Here is a 23,758-nt window from a genome sequence, read left to right on the forward strand (position 1 = left end):
TATAGTGTATGTTTACTTCTTCTTTTGAATTTTTAACATAACTTACATCAAGTATTTCTAAATATGACAGTTCTGGTCATAAGCGCCGATCTACATTTCTGCCAGTGGGTGCTGGGACGAGCGGTAAATCTGACGCTACTTTTCTGAGCATGTGCGGTTTTTGCTTGGTGGTGAGAAAGAATTTGCCATCAATCCCACGTGAGTGCTCGGCATTGATCGGCATCTATGGTTCTGGTAATAAAACATTAAAACAGTGATGATTCACTCAATGATCTAATTATCTTATTTTCAATATTTCACAATTATTCTTCTTTGTACTCTGTAAACACTTGTACATTTTTTTACTTTATTTTACTTGCTTGGGCACGCAAATAACACGTTCAAATGGCCCACATCCTGTACATATTTAAAGATTGATTGTTCACATACACAAACATACTGCTAAAATAAAATAATGTCATTCATGAATTAATTTGTTACCGTTTATGCTGTTTGAGGTCCTGGGTGCACAAGTGCCTATCAAATGTGTGAGGAAACCATAGTACCCGCAGAAAATATTACCCTCAATAATATAAAATGTTTTTTAAACAACTTCAAAAGGATGTATTAAATAATGTAATTCATCACAGCACTCAACATCTAGTTTTCTCCAAAACAAATTCAATTCAAATAGTTCAAAGACTTTGTTAATGAGACATGGATCATTGTTTACTCTTTCGTATTTTTATTTCAGACAGCCGACAATCTTCTCATCCTTCTTCCGCTCGCAGTCGACGCTCAAATGTGTCAAACTCAGCCTCTGGAACATCCAGCAGCAACAAGGTCAGTTTTAATCCCAGCTACTAACCGTTCTTTGCATGATCAGACTCTTTATTTCAAGAAGTGTAATATTAACCCTTATTGTCTTCATAGATTTAAAAAGACATGTGAACAGAGGGTAAATGTAGAACCTAATGAAATCATTTGGAACTTATCAATATATTTTCCTTTACAAATATTTAATTTTGATGATTTCCTACTTATATATATTTATGTATAAATATGAAATCATCAAAATTCTCACTTCTCTTCGCTGGGGCTCGACTAATAAACATTACTAAATATTATAGAAGAAAAAATGTTTACGGCCTCCTAAGTACGGGTTTTAACGGTATTAAAGCCCTTTAGACATGACCTAGCCTGACCTAAGCCTAAGGTTTATGTGTGAAAGAAATAATAATCTTTGTAATTAACACATGCTCTCATATCATATGACAAGGTGTATCCTGTTTAACTGCAAGTTGGTTAAATATAATTATTGAATACCTTTAAAATCAAGAGTAAGATTACAAACTCATTGTCAATATTTTAGTGGTCCTCAGGCCCCTGTGTAGTGGAAAATTTGAGACATAAATAAAATATACTGTAATTAAATTATAAACTTACAGTTCTTTAACACAACCAATAACAATAGAAAATATAAATTAAAAAACATGTTCAAAGACAGTGATCTGCTGTGCAATATGGTACAGTACTTTACATTTATTATTTTAAGTTAATTAAGTCATCTTTATGCTTGAAAATACATATTTTCCTTAACTAAGCATGTTTTTGTTTTTTTACTAATAATAGTTGTAAATAATCTAACACAAACTGTGGTATATTTTTTAACAATTATGTTTAGAAAAAAAGCAATAAAGTTAAGCCGCAAGATTTGAAGTAGTGTGGCTTATACAGTATTGTAACATCCATCCATTTTCTACCGCTTATTCCCTTTGGGGTGGCGGGGGGCGCTGGTGCCTATCTCAGCTAAAATCGGGTGGATGGCGGGGTACACCCTGGACAAGTCGCTACCTCATCCCAGGGCCAACACAGATAGACAGACAACATTCACACTCACATTCCCACACTAGGGCCAATTTAGTGTTGCAAATCAACCTATCCCCAGGTGCATGTCTTTGGAAGTGGGAGGAAGCCGGAGCACCCGGAGGGAACCCACGCAGTCACGGGGAGAACATGCAAACTCCACACAGAAAGATCCTGAGCCCGTGATTGAATTCAGGACTACACAGGACCTTCGTATTGTAAGGCAGACGCACTAACCCCTCTTCCACCATGCTGCCCAATATTATAACATTCTAATTTAATTAAGTTTGATGAGGTAACCAAAATATTAGAAACAACTCAGTGCAGTTCTACATCAATGCATATGACAAAAATAAACATATTGTTCAATGAAAACCTCTCTTATTCTGGAAGTCGGACTTAAAAAAACTAAATGTAAATGTTCATGCTCAATAATATTCACTTATTACAGGCGTGTGATTTTTCCAACTATAGTCGCAAAGCACGGTAGAACACAATACGAAAGTCCTGAGTAGTCCTGAGTTCAATCCCAGGCTCAGGATCTTTCTGTGTGGAGTTTGCATGTTCTCCCTGTGACTGCGTGGGTTCCCTCCGGGTGCTCCGGCTTCCTCCCACCCCCAAAAACATGCACCTGGGGATAGGTTGATTGGCAACACTAAATTGGCCCTAGAGTGTGAATGTTGTCTGTCTATCGGTTAGCCCTGCGATGAGGTGGCGACTTGTCCAGGATGTACCTCGCCTTCCGCCAGAATGTAGCTGAGATAGGCTTCAGCACCCCCCGCAACCCCAAAAGGGACAAGCCGTGGGAAATGGATGGATGGATAAATAGTCGGAAATCCGTCTTCTTTATGTCTGTAAAAATATTTTAAAAATATTTTCCGTTTTTCTTTGTTTTTTCCGACCTACAATGTTTGTTAAAATCTTTAGCCCTTTCTTTGCCATGCCTGCCAACAACTACGGTTTTCGGTAATGAGTAAGGTTTTTGATAATCCATTCCGGTTTGCAGCTGCAGTGGTAAAAACTAAGGTGTTCCATTAACAATTCTTAATTTAAAAATCAAAGCTACATAGCTTAACTACATTTCCCAGTAGCTTGCCAGTAGCTTTGCTACTTTTTAAACGAGTAATAATTTCCATAGCTTAGCTATTTTTAGTTAGCTAAGCTACATGTTACAAAAAAAGAGAGAGGCAGAACAGATAGAGACAGATGGACTGGTGTAACGCCACAGGCAGGGGACAAAATATAAAGGAAAAAAATCAATGATGATGGGTTGGTTTATGTATAAGAAAATCCATGATTGGTTGGTTGGTTTACTATGACAAGTCACGATTGGTTAAGATTAGGGCAAAACATTAAGACCAGGCCAATCATAGACAAAATAGGGTGGGTTATCGAACCAGGAAGGGAAATCACAACAGACACGCACATCCCAAATGACGACGAGAGAGTCGGAGAAGGGAAGAGGCAATATTCAAGCGGGCAATTTACATATTTTTTTTAAAACTAGTGGAAGATGGGAGAGAGATTCTCTTCCTTAAACTTTTCTTATAGCGATGTAGACGACATCCAAGAAATGCGTCTACTTGGCCACATTTGAACAAATGTACGCGTCTGGATAAGACATCGGCCAAAACATTCATTTTCATTGTTTACCATGTAAGCCCAAATCAAAACTGCTCTCAACATGGAAGATGTGGAATACACATTCAGGAACACACATGATTGTGGCAGACATGTGATGACTTTTGCTGCAGTATAACCTGTCTAAATGCTAAATTTAATTTTTATTGGTGTTTTATAACAAGATAGTAGCTGATATTTTGTTCATTATTTTTACTGTTTGTATTTTGACATTGAATAATATCCATCCATCCATTTTCTACCGCTTATTCCCTTTGGGGTCGCGGGGGGCGCTTGTGCCTATCTCAGCTACAATCGGGCAGAAGGCGGGGTACACCCTGGACAAGTCTCCACCTCATCGCAGGGGGGCCACATTGAATAATAGTTTCATCATTTTGAAACATAAACAACATGACTGCAAGATATTTGTTATTTCATGCTATAAATCACAAATGGTTATTCAGATAAAGGAAGTTGGCTAATGAATAAACAATGTTTGTATTTTTTATGATTTCTGCATGATTTTTTAATTCGGATCAGTTATAAGTGGGAGAGGGAGTCGAAGAGACAGAAATTGGCTATAAAAATCCAAGGCCGAATCCACTGAAGCATAAACAAAAAGGAAAATGCAATCTGCTCAGAAATTTGCCAGGAAGGCTCATGTCAGAGCCATCAAGAACCAAAGTAATGTGTAAATATTGTAAATAACTCGATTAACCATCACAGGCTGCGTAGTGAACACCAGTAAGGTTGTAAATACTGTATAGAGTAGGCTAACCCATGTGGTTCCTGTGGATGTGAACACAAGTTATAATTACTGTAGTGACTAAATAATATAGTGATTGATTGATTGAAACTTTTATTAGTAGATTGCACAGTTCAGTACATATTCCATACAATTGACCACTAAATGTTTTTCAATTTGTTTAAGTCGGGCTCCACGTTAATCAATACATAGTACAAATATATACTATCATCATAACGCAGTCATCACACAAGTTAAACATCAGAGTAAACACATTGAATTATTTACAATCCGGGGGGTGGGATGAGGAGGGTTTGGTTGATATCTTCACTTCAGTCATCAACAATTGCATCATCAGAGAAATGGACATTGAAAGAGTGTAGCTATGACTTAGTAGGATATGTACAGCGAGTAGAGAACATAGTGAGTGCAGATTGCATAAGAACAAGTATATACATTTGAAATACATTTGATTATTTACATTTGGTTATTTACTTTCCGGGGAGATGGGATGTGGTGGGGGGAGGGTGTTAGTAAAGGGTTGAAATTACCTGGATGTGTTGTTTTAGTGTGGTTTTGAAGGAGGATAGAGATGCACTTACTTTTACACCTGTTGGGAGTGCATTCTACATTGATGTGGCATAGAAGGAGAATTAAGACCTTTGTTATATCGGAATCTGGATTTAACGTGGTTTGTGGAGCGACCCCTTGTGGTTATGGTGGTCCTTTACGTTATGGAAGTAGTTTGACATGTACTTTGGTATCAGGGAGGTGTAGCGGATTTTATAGACAAGGCTCAGTGCAAGTTGTTTTACTCTGTCCTCCACTCTGAGCCAGCCTACTTTTGGAGAAGTGAGTTGGAGTGAGGTGTGATCTGGGGTGGAGGTCTAAAAGTAACCAGACTTGCTTGTTCTGGGATGTCTGAAGTCTAGATTTGAGGGTTTTGGAGGTGCTGGGGTACCAGGAGGTGCGAGCGTAATCGAAAAAGTGTTGAACTAGAGTTCATGCTAGAATCTTCAAGGTGCTTTTGTTGACCAGAGAGGAGATTCTGTAGTGAAATGTCGTTCTTTGGTTGACCTTTCTGATTACCTTGGTTGCCATTTTATCACAGGAAAGATTAGCCTCTAGAATGGAACCTAGGTAGTTGATCTCATCTTTCCTGGTGATAACAATGTCACCCACTTTTATAGTGAAGTCGCTGACTTTCTTGAGATTGATGTGGGACACAAATAGGATGGATTCTGTTTTACCCAAGTGTATGGATAGCTTCCTGAAAATGTCAGACTTTCCCCAACTCTGACTACTTTTAAAACTAGACTGAAAACTTTTATGTTCACCTTAGCTTTCAGCTAAATCTTTTAACTTTTAACGTGTTTTTATTTTTGTCTGCATTTTATTTTTGCTTTTATTTTCTTTCATTTCACTTTGTTGTTTGTGAAGCACTTTGAGTCTGCCTTGTGTATGAAAAGTGATGGACAAAGAAAGTTGCCTTGCCTTGCCTTACCTAAAGGCCCTAATATACTGCCTTGGGGGATTCCACAGCTTACTGAGAGGGGGGGGGACATGGTGCCATTCACCTTTACCACCTGTTTCCTCCCCTCCAAGTAAGATTGCATCCAGCTCGATGAGGTTTTATCGAATCCGATTGCTCTGATTTTATCCAACAGTAGTCCGGTGACTGAAACAGATATAGTGATTCATTTGGATGAATGGGGTGTGTATTTTTGTAAACTCTGTTGATATTTTTTCAATTCGTCAAACATTAAAACAGCTTTAAATGGTGCCTTTTTTTTTAGCTGATTTTTGCATGTTCCAGTCCCTTGGCTTATTTTTAGTCTTTTTCATTAAGTTCAAATCACATGCCTGCTTGTGTATCAACAGTGGCGTCATTAGGCCTATTTCAGAGGGCATCGTCAAAGATTTGTAAGCCCCCCAAAATAATTTGGTGGGGTTTTTTTTCCATTCTTTGTTTCTTACAAAAATGTGCCGACAAATTCAAAATGAAGTGGGCAGAAAATAAGTTAAAGGGATTATTCAATTAAATATGATTATACATCTGTGAGTCTCGCTTTGCTTCACTTGTGTATTGTTGTTGTACTGTAACAACAGTAAACAGGCGGAAACCATAACATGAAATAATTTCTCAGTCCGTGTTAGTCTTTTTGTTAAATGTTATGCTTGAGTTTTGCATTCGCTTAAATCCTGTGCGTCTCCGTTAAGCTTCCCCTGTTTGAAAATCGTATGACACCTCTGTGTATCACATGGTTGACATGTATGGTATAGCATGCAAAATGCAATTTATTTAGTGATGTATTTTTAGTTGAACCCTGTATAAAAGCTCCTTTGTAAAGGCAGTATCACATGTTTGTTTTCAGTCTTCTGACATAAATTCAACTGATTTGCCTTATTAGTAAAGCGGAAAAGTAAAATGAAGCACTGCACCATCTACTTCAAGTGTTATTTGAATAATTTCGAATTTGTATGACTCTTGTCTGCTCTCCTCTAGGTGAATATGAGCATAACAAGTAACCATTGATGCACAGCCCACATTAATGCTACAAAAACACCCGCAGAAGTTAAGACACAAAACGGTACACACTTGAAATACAGTGGAACCTGGATTTACGAACTTAATTGGTTTGATGAACAGGTTTCATAAATAGAATAGTTCATATATTGAAGCAAATGTCTACATAAAAAATGTAAACACAATTATTCGGTTTCAGCCTCAACAAAAATATTTTAGTAAAAATATGTACACTTTGAATACAACATAAAGTACTGTATATCAAGCAAACATATGGTGTTGATGGATCAACTTTCTATTTAATAACAAAACTAAAACAACAGCAACGAGCTGAACTGTACTCAGTTGCAACCGTCCTCCTGACACGCACAAACACTGTCACTAGCCCTGTGGTGCACTCAGTCTGAAATCACAACACTCCTTAACTTTACAATGATTAGGAATAATGAAAAAAACAACTTTACCTTTTTTCAGCAGAAAGCATGGGGCAGTGTCGATCAACATCGCTGTTGATACTTTCTGAAAGTTTTAAACCACACATCGCATGTCCATTGCTTTTTTTTGTACTCAAATTCAGCAGGCAAAACTATTAAACTGCGGTAAAAAAGAACACAGATTAGCACTAAGTACAGTAGCTACTGATAGCACTGCTGTGTTGACTGAATAAGCACCAGAGATTGATCATCAAAACAGCTGAGCCGCGAGGCCCCCAGTGAGTGGATGAAACACTGAGACAAGGTTCGTACACCAAAGCATATTTTTACTCAGTCTCTGGTTTGTTAATCGAAAAGTTCGAACAAAGAGGTTCCACTGTAATCAATCAAGAGTTTGGTGTGGAAGAACCTGACTGACCAGCACAGTCCTGACTTCAACCAAACACCTTTTGGATGAACTATGGTGCAGGCATTAGTGACCTATGACCGCAGAAATGTTATTCTGGATGAATGACCAAATCAAATCCTCACACAATTATTTAGTAGTTGTAAAAATGGTCTCATATCCAATACTTTTGTCCATTTGAGGTATTTTCTCTGTAGCGGAAAAAGAACTGTGGAGGTCTTGCTCCTCCAGGTTTGTTGGACCACCAATCATCGACATCCCAGGCTCTTCCAGATTTACAAAATAGTTTTATTTTTCAAAAAATGTGCAGTCTTTTTATCAAGTGAGCACACGAATGGTGTTTCTCCAGTGTCGTGTCTCGCTCTCGCTCGGCTTCGCTATCCGCCATCCAACTCTTCTCTCCTTGCTGACTGCTTCCTTGTAACACAGTGGTTCTCAAATGGGGGTATGCGTACCCCTGGGGGTACTTGAAGGTATGCCAAGGGGTACGTGAGATTTTTTTTTAAATATTCTAGAAATAGCAACAATTCAAAAATCCTTTATAAATATATTTATTGAATAATACTTCAACAAAATATAAATGTAAGTTCATAAAATGTGAAAAAAAAATACAACAATGCAAAATTCAGTGTTGACAGCTAGATTTTTTATGGACATGTTTAATAAATATTGATGTTAAAGATCTCTTTTTTGTGAAGAAATGTTTGGAATGAAGTTCATGAATCCAGAAGGATCTGTATTACAATCCCCAAAGAGGGAACTTTAAGTTGATGATTATGTCTTTGTGTAGAAATCCATCCATTTTCTACCGCTTATTCCCTTTTGGGGTCGCGGGGGGCGCTGGCGCCTATCTCAGCTACAATCGGGCGGAAGGCGGAGTACACCCTGGACAAGTCGCCACCTCATCGCAGGGCCAACACAGATAGACAGACAACATTCACACTCACATTCACACACTAGGGCCAATTTAGTGTTGCCAATCAACCTATCCCCAGGTGCATGTCTTTGGAAGTGGGAGGAAACCGGAGTACCCGGAGGGAACCCACGCATTCACGGGGAGAACATGCAAACTCCACACAGAAAGATCCCGAGCCTGGATTTGAACCCAGGACTGCAGGACCTTCGTATTGTGAGGCAGACGCACTAACCCCTCTGCCACCGTGAAGCAATCTTTATTTATAATTGAATCACTTGTTTATTTTTCAACAAGTTTTTAGTTATTTTTATCAATTTTTTTTACAAATAGTTCAAGAAAGACCACCACAAATGAGAAATATTTTGCACTGTTATACAATTTAGTAAATCAGAAACTGATGACATAGTGCTGTACTTTACTTCTTTATCTCTTTTTTTCAACCAAAAATGCTTTGCTATGATTAGGGGGTACTTGAATTAAAAACATGTTCACAGGTGGTACATCACTGAAAAAAGGTTGGGAACCACTGCTTTAACAGAGCGACAGGTGATCAGACAAACACTCTCAGCTGTGTCGTCTACGTACCTGCCGCTAATCTCGAAGCCGATCCTGGCACACTCCGCTTCGCTGCAGGTCCGCAAGCCCACAGAAACATTGTTTGCCATGAACATACATTTAAATACTAATTCACACTTGTTAACCAGTGTACACCATTAGTGAACTGGTATCTTATTTATTAACCAGGGAGTAGTTTGAGGAGTTAAGTTGCTTTGCTTAAAGACACAAAAGCTTGGTGTGAGGGCCTTTTCAGGGGTTCATCAAAATGTTTTTTCCTACGACAATAAACAAATGCCTTTTGTTGTGTAGCACCAGAAATAGAGAGTGAGTGAGTGAAATAATACTCACATAGCGCTTTTCTTCTCTAGCGACTCAAAGCGCTTTACATAGTAAAACCCATTATCTATATTTTAGCTACTTTTAAACCAGAGTGGGTGGCACTCGGAGCAATGGTGAAGTGTCTTGTCCAAGGACACAACAGCAAAGACTAGGACAACAGAAGCTAGACTCGAACATGGAACCCCTCATCCACCCCTCCAACCGAGCCAAAATATTGTTTTTCTGGGTAGGATACAGGATATAATCAACTACAGTCTTTACTTCATATGCCTGATTTTGCACACATTTTCTCAAAGTAATATTTCACTCCAGTATTTACATAGTTTTTAGTTTACATGACCTGTCCTGTGAATTAAACTGAAATGTTTTTGTAGGAGTGGCATCACAGTTGCATGAAGGGCTGTTTCTTACTGGAGGAGGATGGCACTATCAGCTCGCTGCATTACCAGCTGCACCTGCCTCAAACAGCCTGTGTTATCCTCAGCATCCAGCCCATCACCCTCAACCGCAGAACAGGTATGGTTGTGGTTTTGCATGTCTCCCTATTGAATATTATCTCTCGATAGTGCACTTTAAAATCAAAATGTTAACATTTAATTACTGTTTGCTTCAGTAGTAAATAGTGTGCTACAATGTTTGGATTTTGTTACTGACTGGGACTTCAATCTATTTTAGATTTTGATTTCAACTTGCAGATTGCGTTGTTTCCCACATGACTACAATCTATCTGTGATGTGTACATAAGTATTCACTGGCCTTTGCTCAATACTTTGTTGATGCAACCTGGGCAGCAATTACAGCCTCAAGTCTTTTTAGAATACAATGCCACAAGCTTGGCACAGCTATCTTTGGATAATTTTGCCCATTCCTCTTTTCCAATTTCCCTTTGCAGCACCTCTCAATCCTAATCAGGTTGGGAGGCGTCAGTTTACAGCCATTTTCAGATACTTAAGGTCGTTGTCCTGCTAAAAGATGAACCATCGCCCCAGTCTGAGTTCATGAGCGCTCTGGAGCAGGATTTAATCCCGGAGGTCTCTGTACATTGATGCATTCATCTTTCCCTCTATCCTGACTAGTCTACCAATTTCTGTTGCTAAGAAAACATCGCCACAGCAGAATGCTCCCACCACCATGCTTCACTGTAGGTTTAGTATTGGCCTGGTGATGAGCAGTGCCTGGTTTCCTCTAAGCATGACACCCGTCATTCATGCCAAAGAGTTAAATCTTTGTTTCATCAGACCAGAGAATTTTGTTTCTCATGTTTTGAGAGTCTTTCAGATGGATTTTGGCAAACTTTTACAAAGTAATGGCTGCCACTATACCATACAGGCCTGATTGGTGGATTGCTGCAGAGATGAGTGTTCTTCTGTAAGGTTTTGCTCTGTCCACAGAGGAATATTGCAGCTCTGACAGAGGGACCATTAGGTTATGTTCTTGGTCACCTCTGTGACTAGGGCCCTTCTACTCCGATTGCTCAGTTTAGATGACTGGCCAGTTCTAGTAAGAGTCCTGGTGGTTCCAAACTTCTTCCATTAATGTATGATGGAAGCCACCGTGCTCATTGAGACCTTCAAAGCAGCTGATATTTGCTTTACCCTTCCTTGGATTTGTGCCTCGAGACAATCCTGTCCCAGAGGTCTACAGAACATTTCTTTCGACTTTGTTCTTGGTTTGTGCTGTGCTATGTACTGTCAAATGTGAGACCTTAATTATAGACAGGTGTGTGCCTTTCCAAATTATGTCCAACCAAGTAAATTAACCACAGGTGGACTCCAATTAAGCCAGAGGAACATCTCCAGGATGGCAGTTGAAACAGGATGCCCCTGAGCTCACTTTTGAGCTTCATGGAAAAGGCTGTGAATACTTTTGTACATGATTGTTTTTGTTTTTTATTTTCAAAACATTTGTAAAATATTGTCAAAAAACATTTTCACATTGTCATTATTGGTTGTGTGTATATTTTTGAGGACAAAGGGGAATGTATTACATTTTAGAAGAATGCTTTGCCTTAATAAAAAGTCGGGAAAGTCAAACCCTGCAAATACTTTACAGATGTACTGTACCCAGTATTTTTCACTATAAATCTATCAATCAGTGCCATTTACTGTAGGCTTTACTCATTCCTATTTTTGTCCAACAAATACTTTAAGAAGACAATTGATATGTGTAATGTAATGTATCTGTAATCTGTTTTGTTGTTAAGACAAGCCTCCACCCTGGATGTACGTGGACACGGCTCTCTTTGTGATGTCAGCTAGCAGTACAGATTCCTCACTAATGTGTTTCACTAATGCAAAAGACAACGAAGTAAGTTGGTGTCAGGCTAATTTTGTATTCTGTTCTATAATATTTATTGTTCATTTATGTACTGTAAATATCAAATTTACTATTAATTTCAATTATTCCGAATGATTTCAACAAACTCCCTTCAGTCCTAGTTGTGTTATAGCAGTGGTTCAATACCTTTTTTCAGTGATGTACCCCTTATGAACATTGTTTTAATTGAAGTACCCTCTAATCAGAACAAATAATTTTTGGTTGAAAAAAAGAGATAAAGAAGTAAAATACTGCACTATGTAATCAGTTTCTGATTTATTAAATTGTATAACAGTGCAAAATATTGCTCATTTGTAGTGGGGTCTTTCTTGAATTATTTGGAAGAAAAGATATAAAAATAACTAAAAACTTGTTGAAAAATAAACAAGTGATTCAATTATAAATAAAGATTTCTACACATAGAAGTAATCATCAACTTGAAGTGCCCACTAGAGATTCATCTGGATTCATGAACTTAATTCTAAATATTTCTTCACATAAAAAGAAATTCTTTAACATCAATATTTATGAAACATGTCCACAAAAAATCTAGCTGTCAACACTGAGTATTGCATTGTTGCATTTCTTTTCAAGGTTTATGGACTTACATTCATATTTTGTTGAAGTATTATTCAATAATGAGGTGGCGACTTGTCCAGGGTGTACCCCGCCTTCCGCCCGATTGTAGCTGAGATAGGCGCCAGCGACCCCAAAAGGGAATAAGCGGTAGAAAATGGATGGATATTATTCAATAAATATTTATAAAGGATTTTTGAATTGTTGCCATTTTTAGAATAAAAAAAAAAAACTCACATACCCATTGGCATACCTTCAAGTACCCCTAGGGGTACGCGTACCCCCATTTGAGAACCACTGTGTTGTAGCAATTAATTATGTCACATTGACTTTCCAGACACTGGGGTATTTTTTTTGTCAAAATAGGATTTAAATACTGTAAGATATAACCTGTTACATGTTTTTGTTGACTGATATGATAATGTGGTGTATTAAAAATGGTCCGTGTTTCCACAGAAGTACATTTGGAGAGGAGAACTCAAAGCTGGGAAGTACTACCTGCTGCCTTTCTCCAGTGGCTGCAAATTAAAGAAAAGGGGCAGAAAGAATGTTTACAGTAAAACTATAGAACTCGTTTATAAGAATGACGCTGGAAAACTGGACCTCACCAAGGAGTTCCGGTAATTTAGGATTGTTGGTGCTAAGATTTTGTTAAGAAGTATAAAATTAGTGCTAACATACCTGGTTTGACAATAGATCACGTGCATGAATCTAATGATGAACATCGCTAATGCATGATGAATATCAACATCCCAGTTGGTTTTAGTCTTTGAGCATCAAAATTACAAGTGCATGTATGATCCTATGACATGCATGTTTGATTATAATGCACTGATACCATATATCGCCACAGGGAGGTGCTATCTGACATCTTTGACATGATAGACTTGGATGGAAATGGTTTGCTCAGTCTGGAGGAATACAATTTCCTGGAGCTGATGATCAGTGGAGAAGAGTGTAAGATGGGGACGTGGGCCATTTGCAAAGGTATAACTCACAAAACCCTTCACAGCATTCATTTAACAGTGCACCTGTACATCATATAAACTACATTAAAAGAGGGGTCTGTCGTAACAGCAAAGTAATAAACAAGTTCTGAAGGTGCGGGTGAATGATGAAAACTGATTAGAACTGTCAGAACATGCTGCAGATTTGTTTTTTTACTACAATGAGAAATTGTTTGTTTTTATCAGAGGTGGGAAGAGTAGCCACGAAAGTGTACTCATTTAATGGCACTGTAATACTAAAATAATGCTATTTGGTAACAGTAGGAAGGAAAGTCACACACAAATACAGATAGATGGAGTAAATATTGAAAGGATAATAGAAAACAGTGTAATAATAGATTATAAAATGGATTGGAAAATGTGTAAAAAATATACAACATAAAGTAGCAAGAAACACATCGATAATAAATAAAGCAAAACATGTTCTAGACAAAAAATCACTTCATATTCTCTACTGCTCGCTAGTGTTACCATATCTGAGTTATAGCGCAGAAATATGGGGAAACAACTTCAAATGTGCGCTTCATTCACTAAAAGTGTTATAAAAAAAGATCAATTGCAATAATACATAATGTTGGATATAGAGAACATACAAACCCATTATTTATTTAATCTCAATTATTGAAATTCAATGATTTGGTGCATTTGAAAACATCTAAAATCATGTACAAAGCGAACTATAACCTGCTACCCAAGAATGTACAACAAATATTTACCACAAAAGAGGAGAAATGTAACCTTAGAGGAAAATCTAATTTAAAACATTAGTACGCATGTACAACACTTAAAACATTCAGTATATCAGTATGTGGAATTAAATTATGGAACGGATTAACCAAAGAAATCAAACAAAGCACCAATATGATTCAGTGTAAGAGACTGTTCACAAAGTACACAGAACAAGAATTACGATAAACATATTTAACCCTTTTTTTTATTATTGAGACAAAGATTATTTATGTATTTATTATTTGTTTGCTTACTATGATATATTATTTATTAGTTCACTGTTCTGTTACAGAGAACAAGAAAATTGGATACAATTGCTATGGTATGAAAAGGGGTTTGGATTAAATAAGCTCTGCTTCTTCCTACTCCTTTTCGGAGGTGCTGTAATGAAACAACTGGAATTGTGAGATGCACTATATTGTATCGTATGCATGTTTGAAATGAACTGAACTGCTACTTTAGAGTATTACAACTCAAATAAAAGTAAAAAGTAGTCATTAAGTAATTAAGTAAAATTATTCAGTGGAAATAACTACTCAAGTACAGAGTGGCTGGTGAGTAACTTCTGATTGATATAATAAATCTTTTTTTAATGGTACCTACTTAAACTGTAGTGTGTATGTGTGAGTAAGAGAGAGAGAAAGACCACTACAGCATGAATTACAAAAGATGCACATTTTACAGGGCTAATGTTAGAAAATGCACAGCTATCACATAAACACTGTGGCATGTTTTCTCTCGTTGGAAGTGGAATTCTTGCAGGCTGAAATGAGAACATCTCTACTGACACAGATTCAGAATGCACATGGTATGAATGTTGTTTTTCATAGTTTGTAAAGTAAACACTGAAGAGCCTTGTCTCATCTGACTCCGAGTCGCACACTTTTCACACTGTGTGGCCGTTTTTCATAATTTGTAAAGTAAACACTGAAGAGCCTTGTCTCATCTGACTGCAAGTCGCACACTTTTCACACTGTGTGGCCGACAGTGCAGTCGTGTGACTGCCAGGCTCTGTTTGACTGGTGAAATGGAGTCAAACGTTACTTGTGCTTAGGTTGGATTGGTTTAACAGTCATGGTACGAGAGATGGTATTTATGGCTCTTTTGGAGCCGTTGCTCTCCAAGAGCCGTTCAAAAGACAGGCTAGTTAGTTTAGTTCTTTTTTATTTTAAGTTGTTGTTTTTTTAAGGGAACCAACATTACTCTATTGGTGGGAGTTATTCTAAAATATTGACTATAACTATTTTGTTTTCATTGTAAACATTCCATAAAAGTGGTGCCATGGCAAAACTGCTACTACTTTTACTTTTCCCTCACTTAAAAAACTTTGTAGCGCATTTTGACACTAGAGAAAAAATACACAAATAGGAATAACGCGTACACTGCAAAAAAAGAGCTGACAAAATATAAGATAAAAAGACTACATTTTAGGAGAAAAAAATACTCAAAACTTGTGAAATGATCTGTCCATGCAGCTAGTTAATTTTACTTGATAAGAAATTTTTAATTAAGAATTGTATATCTAAAAATGAGCAGGACTTTTGAAATAGAAATACGGATTCGGAAAACAGGCATTATTCAACATTCAATTCTTAAATTAAGCATCCTCTGGATGCTGCAGAATCTTTAAACAAGATTTTCTATGTGGGGAAAACCTAAATATATCATTTTAATAGTGATTTTCTCAATTTTAATATTTCCCAACTAGGGTAGACAACACTTCATGCTAAAATTAAGATAATTACTAAAATAAGTAAATAGCTCTTAAAACTACGAACATTTCTAGAAGTACAGGTTTAAATCGTGGCAAATGGTAAATAATTTGTAGTGTATATGTATATAAAAAGTATATATATATATATACATATATATATATATATTATATGTATATATATGTATATAAAAAGTACAAATTACACAACAATAAAAATGAAGACATAAAAAAATTTGATTTCCAGAATTGTAGTAACATAATGTGTGTTCGCTTAAAATACTTCTATTCACATTAAGACAATGAACCAGAAATGTGGAGTGAAGTGAAGTGAATTATATTTATATAGCGCTTTTCTCTAGTGACTCAAAGCGCTAAGTTAGATTTTAAACCAGTGTGGGTGGCACTGGGAGCAGGTGGGCAAAGTGTCTTACCCAAGGACACAACGGCAGTGACTAGGATGGCAGAAGCAGGAATCGAACCTGCAACCCTCAAGTTACTGGCACGGCCACTCTACCAACCGAGCTATGCCGCCCCAAATGTGACACTTAAAGTTGTTCCGTTTCCTTTGCCTGTCCCTCATTTTCCAGTCCAGTCGCCAGTCAAGTAGCACGCACTTGCCGGCACTCCTTTTGCTTCTAAATAAACGGTTCGAAACTGCGAATCGGTTCTCACCATTCAGTTAAAAGAACCGTTCAAAAGACTTTGTTCGTTTGTGAACGTCACATCTCTACATGTGACAGTGCCTGCTGAAAGAAGTCTCTGTAAAATGCCAAAAGAATGCCTCTTTGCACGCAGTTATCAATAGATTACATATAAATACAATGATGATATAAATAAATCTAGCCATGGGAATTAATCTCAATGTAATGTAGCAGCGTTTTCTTTTTCACAGAAATACCCAAGTAAACTTTAAAAGTATGTTGCATTTAAACTAAGTACAATTCATTCAAGTAGTTGCTTAAGTAAATCCAACCAAGTAAATGTAACTTACTACTACCCCTTCTGGTTATGATGAGTTCTCAACCCTCATCAACACTAAGTTCATGTGCAGGGACATTGTATTTTCAATTTTCAAATATCCAAGTCCCACTTGACTCTCATGATTAATAATATTTTTATTCACAGATAATTTTGACATGAAAAAGAACCAACTGACACGACAGGGCTTCATGGAGCTCAATCTGATGGAAGCAACGGAAAAAGATGGAGATTCCGATGACCTATGGACCCTTGTGGAAACCATGGGATACAACCGTAGGCTGGAGCTTGTGGAGGTTTTTACTCTTTTAACAAAAATGTCAAAGCGAACACATCAACGCTTCAGTCAACAAGTTATTAATTGTAACTATCATGTCCATCAGGCTTGCCCATTTCAGATAGAAGTGCTCTGCGAGGGCACAAAGCCTTCACTTCATGCAGTCAGACTGGATTCAGGGCCCAAGCTTCTGAACCAGGCCCTTCAGAGGTCTATTACTCTTGCAGGAACAGCCAAACAGCTAAAGGGACAGGACAACGTGTTCATCTACACCTACACAGGAGAACATAGGGTGTCTTCCCTCATAGCCAACAAGGTAGATAACAACACAATCTCTGGGGCTCTTGATAGCAATCTTGTGCAAAATGATGACTTGAATTGAGAATGTCTGCGAAATTCACTGCATTCCATGAAGTTGAATTGAGTTTGCAAACAGAAAGTAAAATTGCAATTCAAATTCAAACGGAAGGAAATGCAAACCTCGTTTCCATATGAGTTGGGAAATTGTGTCAGATGTAAATATAAACGGAATACAATGATTTGCAAATCCTTTTTAACCCATATTCAGTTGAATGCACTACAAAGAGAATATATTTGATGTTCAAACTCATAAACTTTTATTTTATTTTTTGCAAATAATAATTAACTTAGAATTTCATGGCTGTAACACTTGCCGAAGTAGTTGGGAAAGGGCATATTCACCACTGTGGTACATCACCATTTCTTTTATCAACACTCAATAAAAGTTTGGGAACTGAGGAAACTAATTGTTGAAGCTTTGAAAGTGGAATTCTTTCCCGTTCTTGTTTTATGTAGAGCTTCAGTCGTTCAACAGTCAGGGGTCTCCGCTGTCGTATTTTACGCGTCATAATGCACCACACATTTTCGATGGTAGACATGTCTGGACTGCAGGCGGGCCAGGAAAGTACCCGCACACTTTTTTTTATGAAGCCACGCTGTTGTAACACGTGCTGAATGTGGCTTGGCATTGTCTTGCTGAAATAAGCAGTGGCGTCCATGAAAAAGGCAGCGCTTAGATGGCAACATATGTTGTTCCAAAACCTGTATGTAGCTTTCAGCATTAATGGTGCCTTCACAGATGTGTAAGTTACCCATGCCTTGGGCACTAATGCTCCCCCATACCATCACAGATGTTGGCTTTTGAAATTTGCGTCGATAACAGTCTGGATTGTTTGCTTCCCCTTTGGTCCGGATGACACGATGTCGAATATTTACAAAAACAATTTGAAATGTGGACTCGTCAGACCACAGAACACTTTTCCACTTCGTATCAGTCCATCTTAGATGATCTCGGGCCCAAAGAAGCCGGCAGCATTTCTGGATGTTGTTGATAAATGGCTTTCGCTTTACATAGTAGAGCTTTAACTTGCACTTACAGATGTAGCGATGATCTGTATTTAGTGACAGTGGTTTTCTGACGTGCTCCTGAGCCCTTGTGGTGATATCCTTTAGAGATTGATGTTGGTTTTTGATACAGTGCCGTGTGAGGGATCGAAGGTCACGGTGATTCAATATTGGTTTTCTCTGAACCTTTTGATGATATTATGGACCGTAGATGTTGAAATCCCTAAATTTCTTGCAATTGCACTTTGAGAAACTTTGTTCTTAAACTATTTGACTATTTGCACACACAGTTGTGGACAAAGGGGTGTACCTCGCCCCATCCTTTCTTGTGAAAGACTGAGCATTTTTTGGGAAGCTGTTTTTATACCCAATCATGGCACCCACCTGTTCGCAATTAGCCTACACACCTGTGGGATGTTCCAAATAAGTGTTTGATGAGCATTCCTCAACTTTATCAGTATTTATTGCCACTTCTCCCAACTTTTTTGTCATGTGTTGCTGGCATCAAATTCTAAAGTTAATGATTATTTGCACAAAAAAAAATGTTAATCAGTTTGAACATCAAATATGCTGTCTTTGTAGCATATTCAACTGAATATGGGTTGAAAATTATTTGCAAATCATTGTACTCTGTTTACATTTACATCTAACACGATTTCCCAACTCATATGGAAACGGGGTTTGTAGAATCATCTTCTGTAAAACAGATCATTAAGGCATTTGCACAAAGACATTAAGTTAGCAAGCTAAGTTTTATTATACTAGCATTTTAACCAGTTTTGTGGGTATGAACTAAAAGTTATGGACAGTATTACTTAACACTATTTTGCTAGCTGTTGAGTGTTAGCATGCATGTATATTAACCAATTTTGTAGTCATGAAACAAAAAGTTGTTGATACTGTGACTTAGCACAATTTTATTACTAAGTTTGATGTTAGCATGCTAGCCTTTTAGCCAATTTTGTAGCCAAAAAACTAATCGTTGTACATTTTTTAACTTATTGTTGTTACGTTACTACAATGTTTAGTGTTAGCATTCTTAGTGATAGCAAACTAAAATGTTATCCAATTACGTAGTTATTAAACCAAAAGTTGTGTTAGCATGCAAGCATATTAGCCAATTTCGTAGCCAACTAGCCGTAAAACTAAATGTTGTGGATTTTGTTACTTATTGTGACCTTGCTACCATGTTTGGTGTTAGCATGCTAGCATTTTAGCTAATATTGTAGCTAAAAAAATAAGTCATTAATTTTATTGCTTTTAAATTATGTATAAAAGGTGTAAAAATTAGTTAACTCAATTAATTAATCACAAAAAAATTGTCCAGGATGTACACCGCCTTCCGCCCGAATGCAGCTGAAATAGGCTCCAGCACCCCCCGCCATCCCGAACAGGACAAGCGGTAGAAAATGGATGGATGGATGGAAAAAAAATATTAAATAAATATCGATCATGTATACACGCAGAATAATCACACAAATTATTTGGACCGTACATGCTCTTTTATCATAAGAGGTTGGTTACCTGATAACCAGCATGGGTTGCTATACAGTCAATGATCGGGTCGATGCATACGCCTGTGCAAAGATTAGTGAGGGAGACTCTGAATCTTGTGCTCGCTGGAAAATTTCACTTTAAAATACACTCAAATAAGAATTTAGATAAAACTGTCACCAAGATTTCAGCAAATAAAAAATGTGTTCCTGTTTGCCATTCTGACAATAAAATTGCATTTCAGTCCAAATATTGTTTTAGTACTTAGGCTCTCTCTAGGTCGTCCTCAGACGAGCCTTCCATCGTTGCTTCCAGTCATCCCGATTCTCCATATATTTGGTCAGTTCATAGGCCAATTTTTTTAATGAATTTATTTTTTAATTCTACTTCCTGTATTTCCAATTTATAATTCAATATCTATTGGGGGGAGCCTATTCAATTGTAGTTCCAATTCTTCCAATGAATTGACTTGAAACTCCAAATTCGGAATTTCTGTATAGCAACACTATGTGGTGGTTGGATCTTCAATGGCGCTCTGTGCACACATATCCCGACCTGATTATAAAATGAGCACAAATTAATATTATCTTTTTTTCTCTTATCCTTGTGTCACGCCCCATGGAGAATGCTGCTCATAGCATGAAGCCCATATCAAAAACTGCTATTGGCAACATTGTTAGTCTATTTAATTGCTGTGCAAAAATGTGTGTCCAAAATAACAAAACCATTTCCATATGCATGCTACATGATACAAATTCAGTATCATTCTGTATGACAGTTTACAAACAAAAAGGCGATCAGTCTTTATGTTATTGTTGTTGTTTTTTGCAGTCCAACCAGAAAGTGACGATTCATGTCAACAACAAACACAACAGCAACTGCTGCAGCAGTCGAGGCTTGAATGTGTTTGCCATTGAGGTGCCGGCTCGAACTAAAATGGTAGGTATTTTATTTTATATCGAAATAGTTCTGAGATGGCTGGTGTATTTAAATAGACCTGGGTCGATATTCAGTAAGTCAGTTAAGAGAATGATAAATGAAAAATGAACTTGATAACAGCCTCGAAAATCGCCAAATGCATGCGTTGTTTCGGGCTGCAAAAGCGGTCACTTTTTGCATTGGTTTCAGTAGCTGCAGGCGTTTGTACTACATGCACATAAATTATTATAATTATAACCCCTTCAACTCCCAATAGTTAGTATTACCATATAAAATTAAATTAAATTAAAATGATCCCAAAACCCTGATTGATAACTATTTTTTGATGAAATTATGGACCGGCTATCGTTAGCTTGCCAGCTAGATTAAACGCTAACATGAAAACAGTAGACATTGTATTTATTCTATTAAGAAACGTCAGACACTTATCAAAACTTGTATAAACACAGGACTGTCTAAACTATTAAGATACAATAGTCAAATTGAACATAAAGGCGGTGCTGTCATTGCACAAAGTAATTGGTATAAATTCCACAGGACAACAAACTGATCACCCAATCTGTATTTTTTGATCATTCTCAAATGTTAACACATTAAAATAGAAGAACATGAACCTATTCAAACACACAAATACAAATAATATATGGCTCTTATAAAGCCAGAACAATATTTAATGTTTCCGATGCCAAGAAAGTACATTGTGTGTCTATTTATTTTAGTTATTGAAGAAAATATATACAACTTGGTGACAAGATTTTAGTGTGTATATTAGTACTTTTTTAGTATATTCAACAATACCGTGATAATAATGATAAACATGATCATTTTGATCACAATAACTTTATTCAGCCATATTTATTGCTTTGGTTGTGTATATCTGAGGGTGCCCAACCCCTCCTTAACAGAGACAGAACCTTTTGTATTGATTTTGGTTGTGATTTTTATTAAAGTGCAAAATTTTGCTGACAGACTATATTCTATTTTTATTTTTTGATTGTTTTATTTAATTTGGATATTTATGTTTACGTTTAAATTACAACAGAGGTGTCAAACTAATTTTAGCTCAGTGGCCACATGGAGGAAAATGTATTCCCAAGTGGTAGAATCATGACATGATAACTTAAAAATAAAGACAACTTCAGCTTGTTTTCGTTGGTTAAAAATAGATTCTACCTTCATTTGTCGTTACTTGTACTTTCTGAATCAATAATGTGATAATATTAATTAGTCAAAAAGGTGGAATTGAGTCTGGCAGGGTTTAAAAATGCTCCTATCGGTGTTAATTTTTAATCTATCAGAAGATGAAAAAAATAATATCAAAATAAAATGACAGCATTTTAATAATATAGTTTACTCATTATTCTCAATTGATGCACTAATAACATCATGTGGATTGCTCTGTACTTATGGAGAGCATCATCTACAACAAAACTTGTGAATTTGGACTAAATTAATTAATCTTAATACTCATGCGCGCCCATAAAAGTGTGTCCTCCAATCATTAATACATTTTTAAAATCATTTATTTGGGTAGAATTGTCACAGGTTACATTATCAACAACATCTTTGACAAACGTAAAAATCCACATGTTGTTTACTATCATTAATAAGCAGCAATTATGCAGTGTCCCAACAGGAAGTGTTGTAATTATCCCAACAAGGCACATTGCTCCACCCCCTCTGAAGTCATGCATGTGATTGCAGGGGATACAAAGAATTGCAATTGCGACATCAAGTGGACACATCTAGAACAACAGTTACTTTCATTCAATAATTTCAGCTCATTTTCATACTTAGCAAACTCATCTCGCGGGCCGGGACATAAGTTTAACACCCCATGATAACATTTGCTTACTTTCTGCTGTAATGTTCAATCTTCATGGGCCGTACATTTTACACCCCTGAATTTAAAATGCAAGTTTATTGCATTTTAAGGGGCATACTTTCATTATCATCATGTACTGTGTTATCATTACATCAGTGGTTAATTTGGTCTCAAAATAATGTTGACAATAATATCGTTTATTGGCAATAATTTGTTGGTCAGTATATCATCAAGTTGTTATCGACCCAGGTCTATGTATAAATAGAATTTAGAATTTTGGATGACTGTGATGAATATGTTTGCTGTCTTTAGGTGTGCCAACATGTCCTGCCTATCAGTGAGAAACTGGATTGGACCTACAACTGTGTAGAGACTTTACTACCTTATAAATAGTTGAGCACAGCATTTCTATACTTAAAATGAAAAAGGTTCCATTAAATGAGGGGCTTACTGTCAAGATTTGAGTGCACATCTCATATCTACTGGTCACCACTCGGAGCTGGTAATGTACTGCAGGGTTGGCTTTGGGGATATTGCACTGGCAATAAAGTACGTGTGTCTGCATTGCACCCTAGTCTAAACTTTACTTGCCCTTTCCAGAAGTGGAGTCTTGATCTTCTATTTATATCTCACAGACCATTCTTTGCCCTTTGACTTTCTCTACTGAAACAGTAGAGCCAGCTAACTAAATGTCATACGGCATTCGACATATAATTTAGCCCACTGTATGCTTTTCTTTCCCCAATGCAGGTTTAGTAACACACTGACTTTTAACTACTTAAATATGTACAGTAAGTAGTTTGTGGGGGGATTTTTTTTATCCGTTTTTAAAACTTTTCTAATTAAAAAGCAAAATTGTGAAAATATACTACTCACATATCAATAAAAAGTTAATTTCACAATCCCTGGTATTGTTTGTTTATTATTATTTAGAATGAGAGATCAAAAGTCCAATTTATACCTCACATTTAAGTCCGCAAGGTATTTATATGATGTTCAACTTTGCTCTTTTGTGTTGAGTACACACATTCTGATGCAACAAGCAAACAGTAATGGCCTATGGACTATTTCACAATATGTGCCTCATTCACAGCTGCACAACTATGTCTCTTTTTGGATGGGTGCCATAAACAGATTAGACATATTTA

General features: G+C 36.9%; 1 protein-coding gene across 1 annotated transcript in view; it reads left to right on the forward strand.

The window, feature by feature from the left end:
• Positions 1 to 23,512, forward strand: part of efcab7 (EF-hand calcium binding domain 7) — a 41,323-nt gene extending 17,811 nt beyond the window's left edge. Inside the window, exons 6-14 of the mRNA XM_061883690.1 lie at positions 734 to 822; positions 9,765 to 9,906; positions 11,594 to 11,697; positions 12,739 to 12,902; positions 13,136 to 13,269; positions 16,858 to 17,006; positions 17,094 to 17,303; positions 20,678 to 20,785; positions 22,923 to 23,512. Of these exons, the coding sequence (XP_061739674.1) occupies positions 734 to 822; positions 9,765 to 9,906; positions 11,594 to 11,697; positions 12,739 to 12,902; positions 13,136 to 13,269; positions 16,858 to 17,006; positions 17,094 to 17,303; positions 20,678 to 20,785; positions 22,923 to 23,003 (1,181 nt within the window). The 3' untranslated portion in view covers positions 23,004 to 23,512. The remainder of the gene's footprint in view (positions 1 to 733; positions 823 to 9,764; positions 9,907 to 11,593; positions 11,698 to 12,738; positions 12,903 to 13,135; positions 13,270 to 16,857; positions 17,007 to 17,093; positions 17,304 to 20,677; positions 20,786 to 22,922) is intronic.
• Positions 23,513 to 23,758: the final 246 nt, after the last annotated feature.

This window comes from Nerophis ophidion, linkage group LG22, assembly GCF_033978795.1.
Source record: "Nerophis ophidion isolate RoL-2023_Sa linkage group LG22, RoL_Noph_v1.0, whole genome shotgun sequence".
In the NCBI taxonomy this organism is placed as follows: Eukaryota; Metazoa; Chordata; class Actinopteri; order Syngnathiformes; family Syngnathidae; genus Nerophis; species Nerophis ophidion.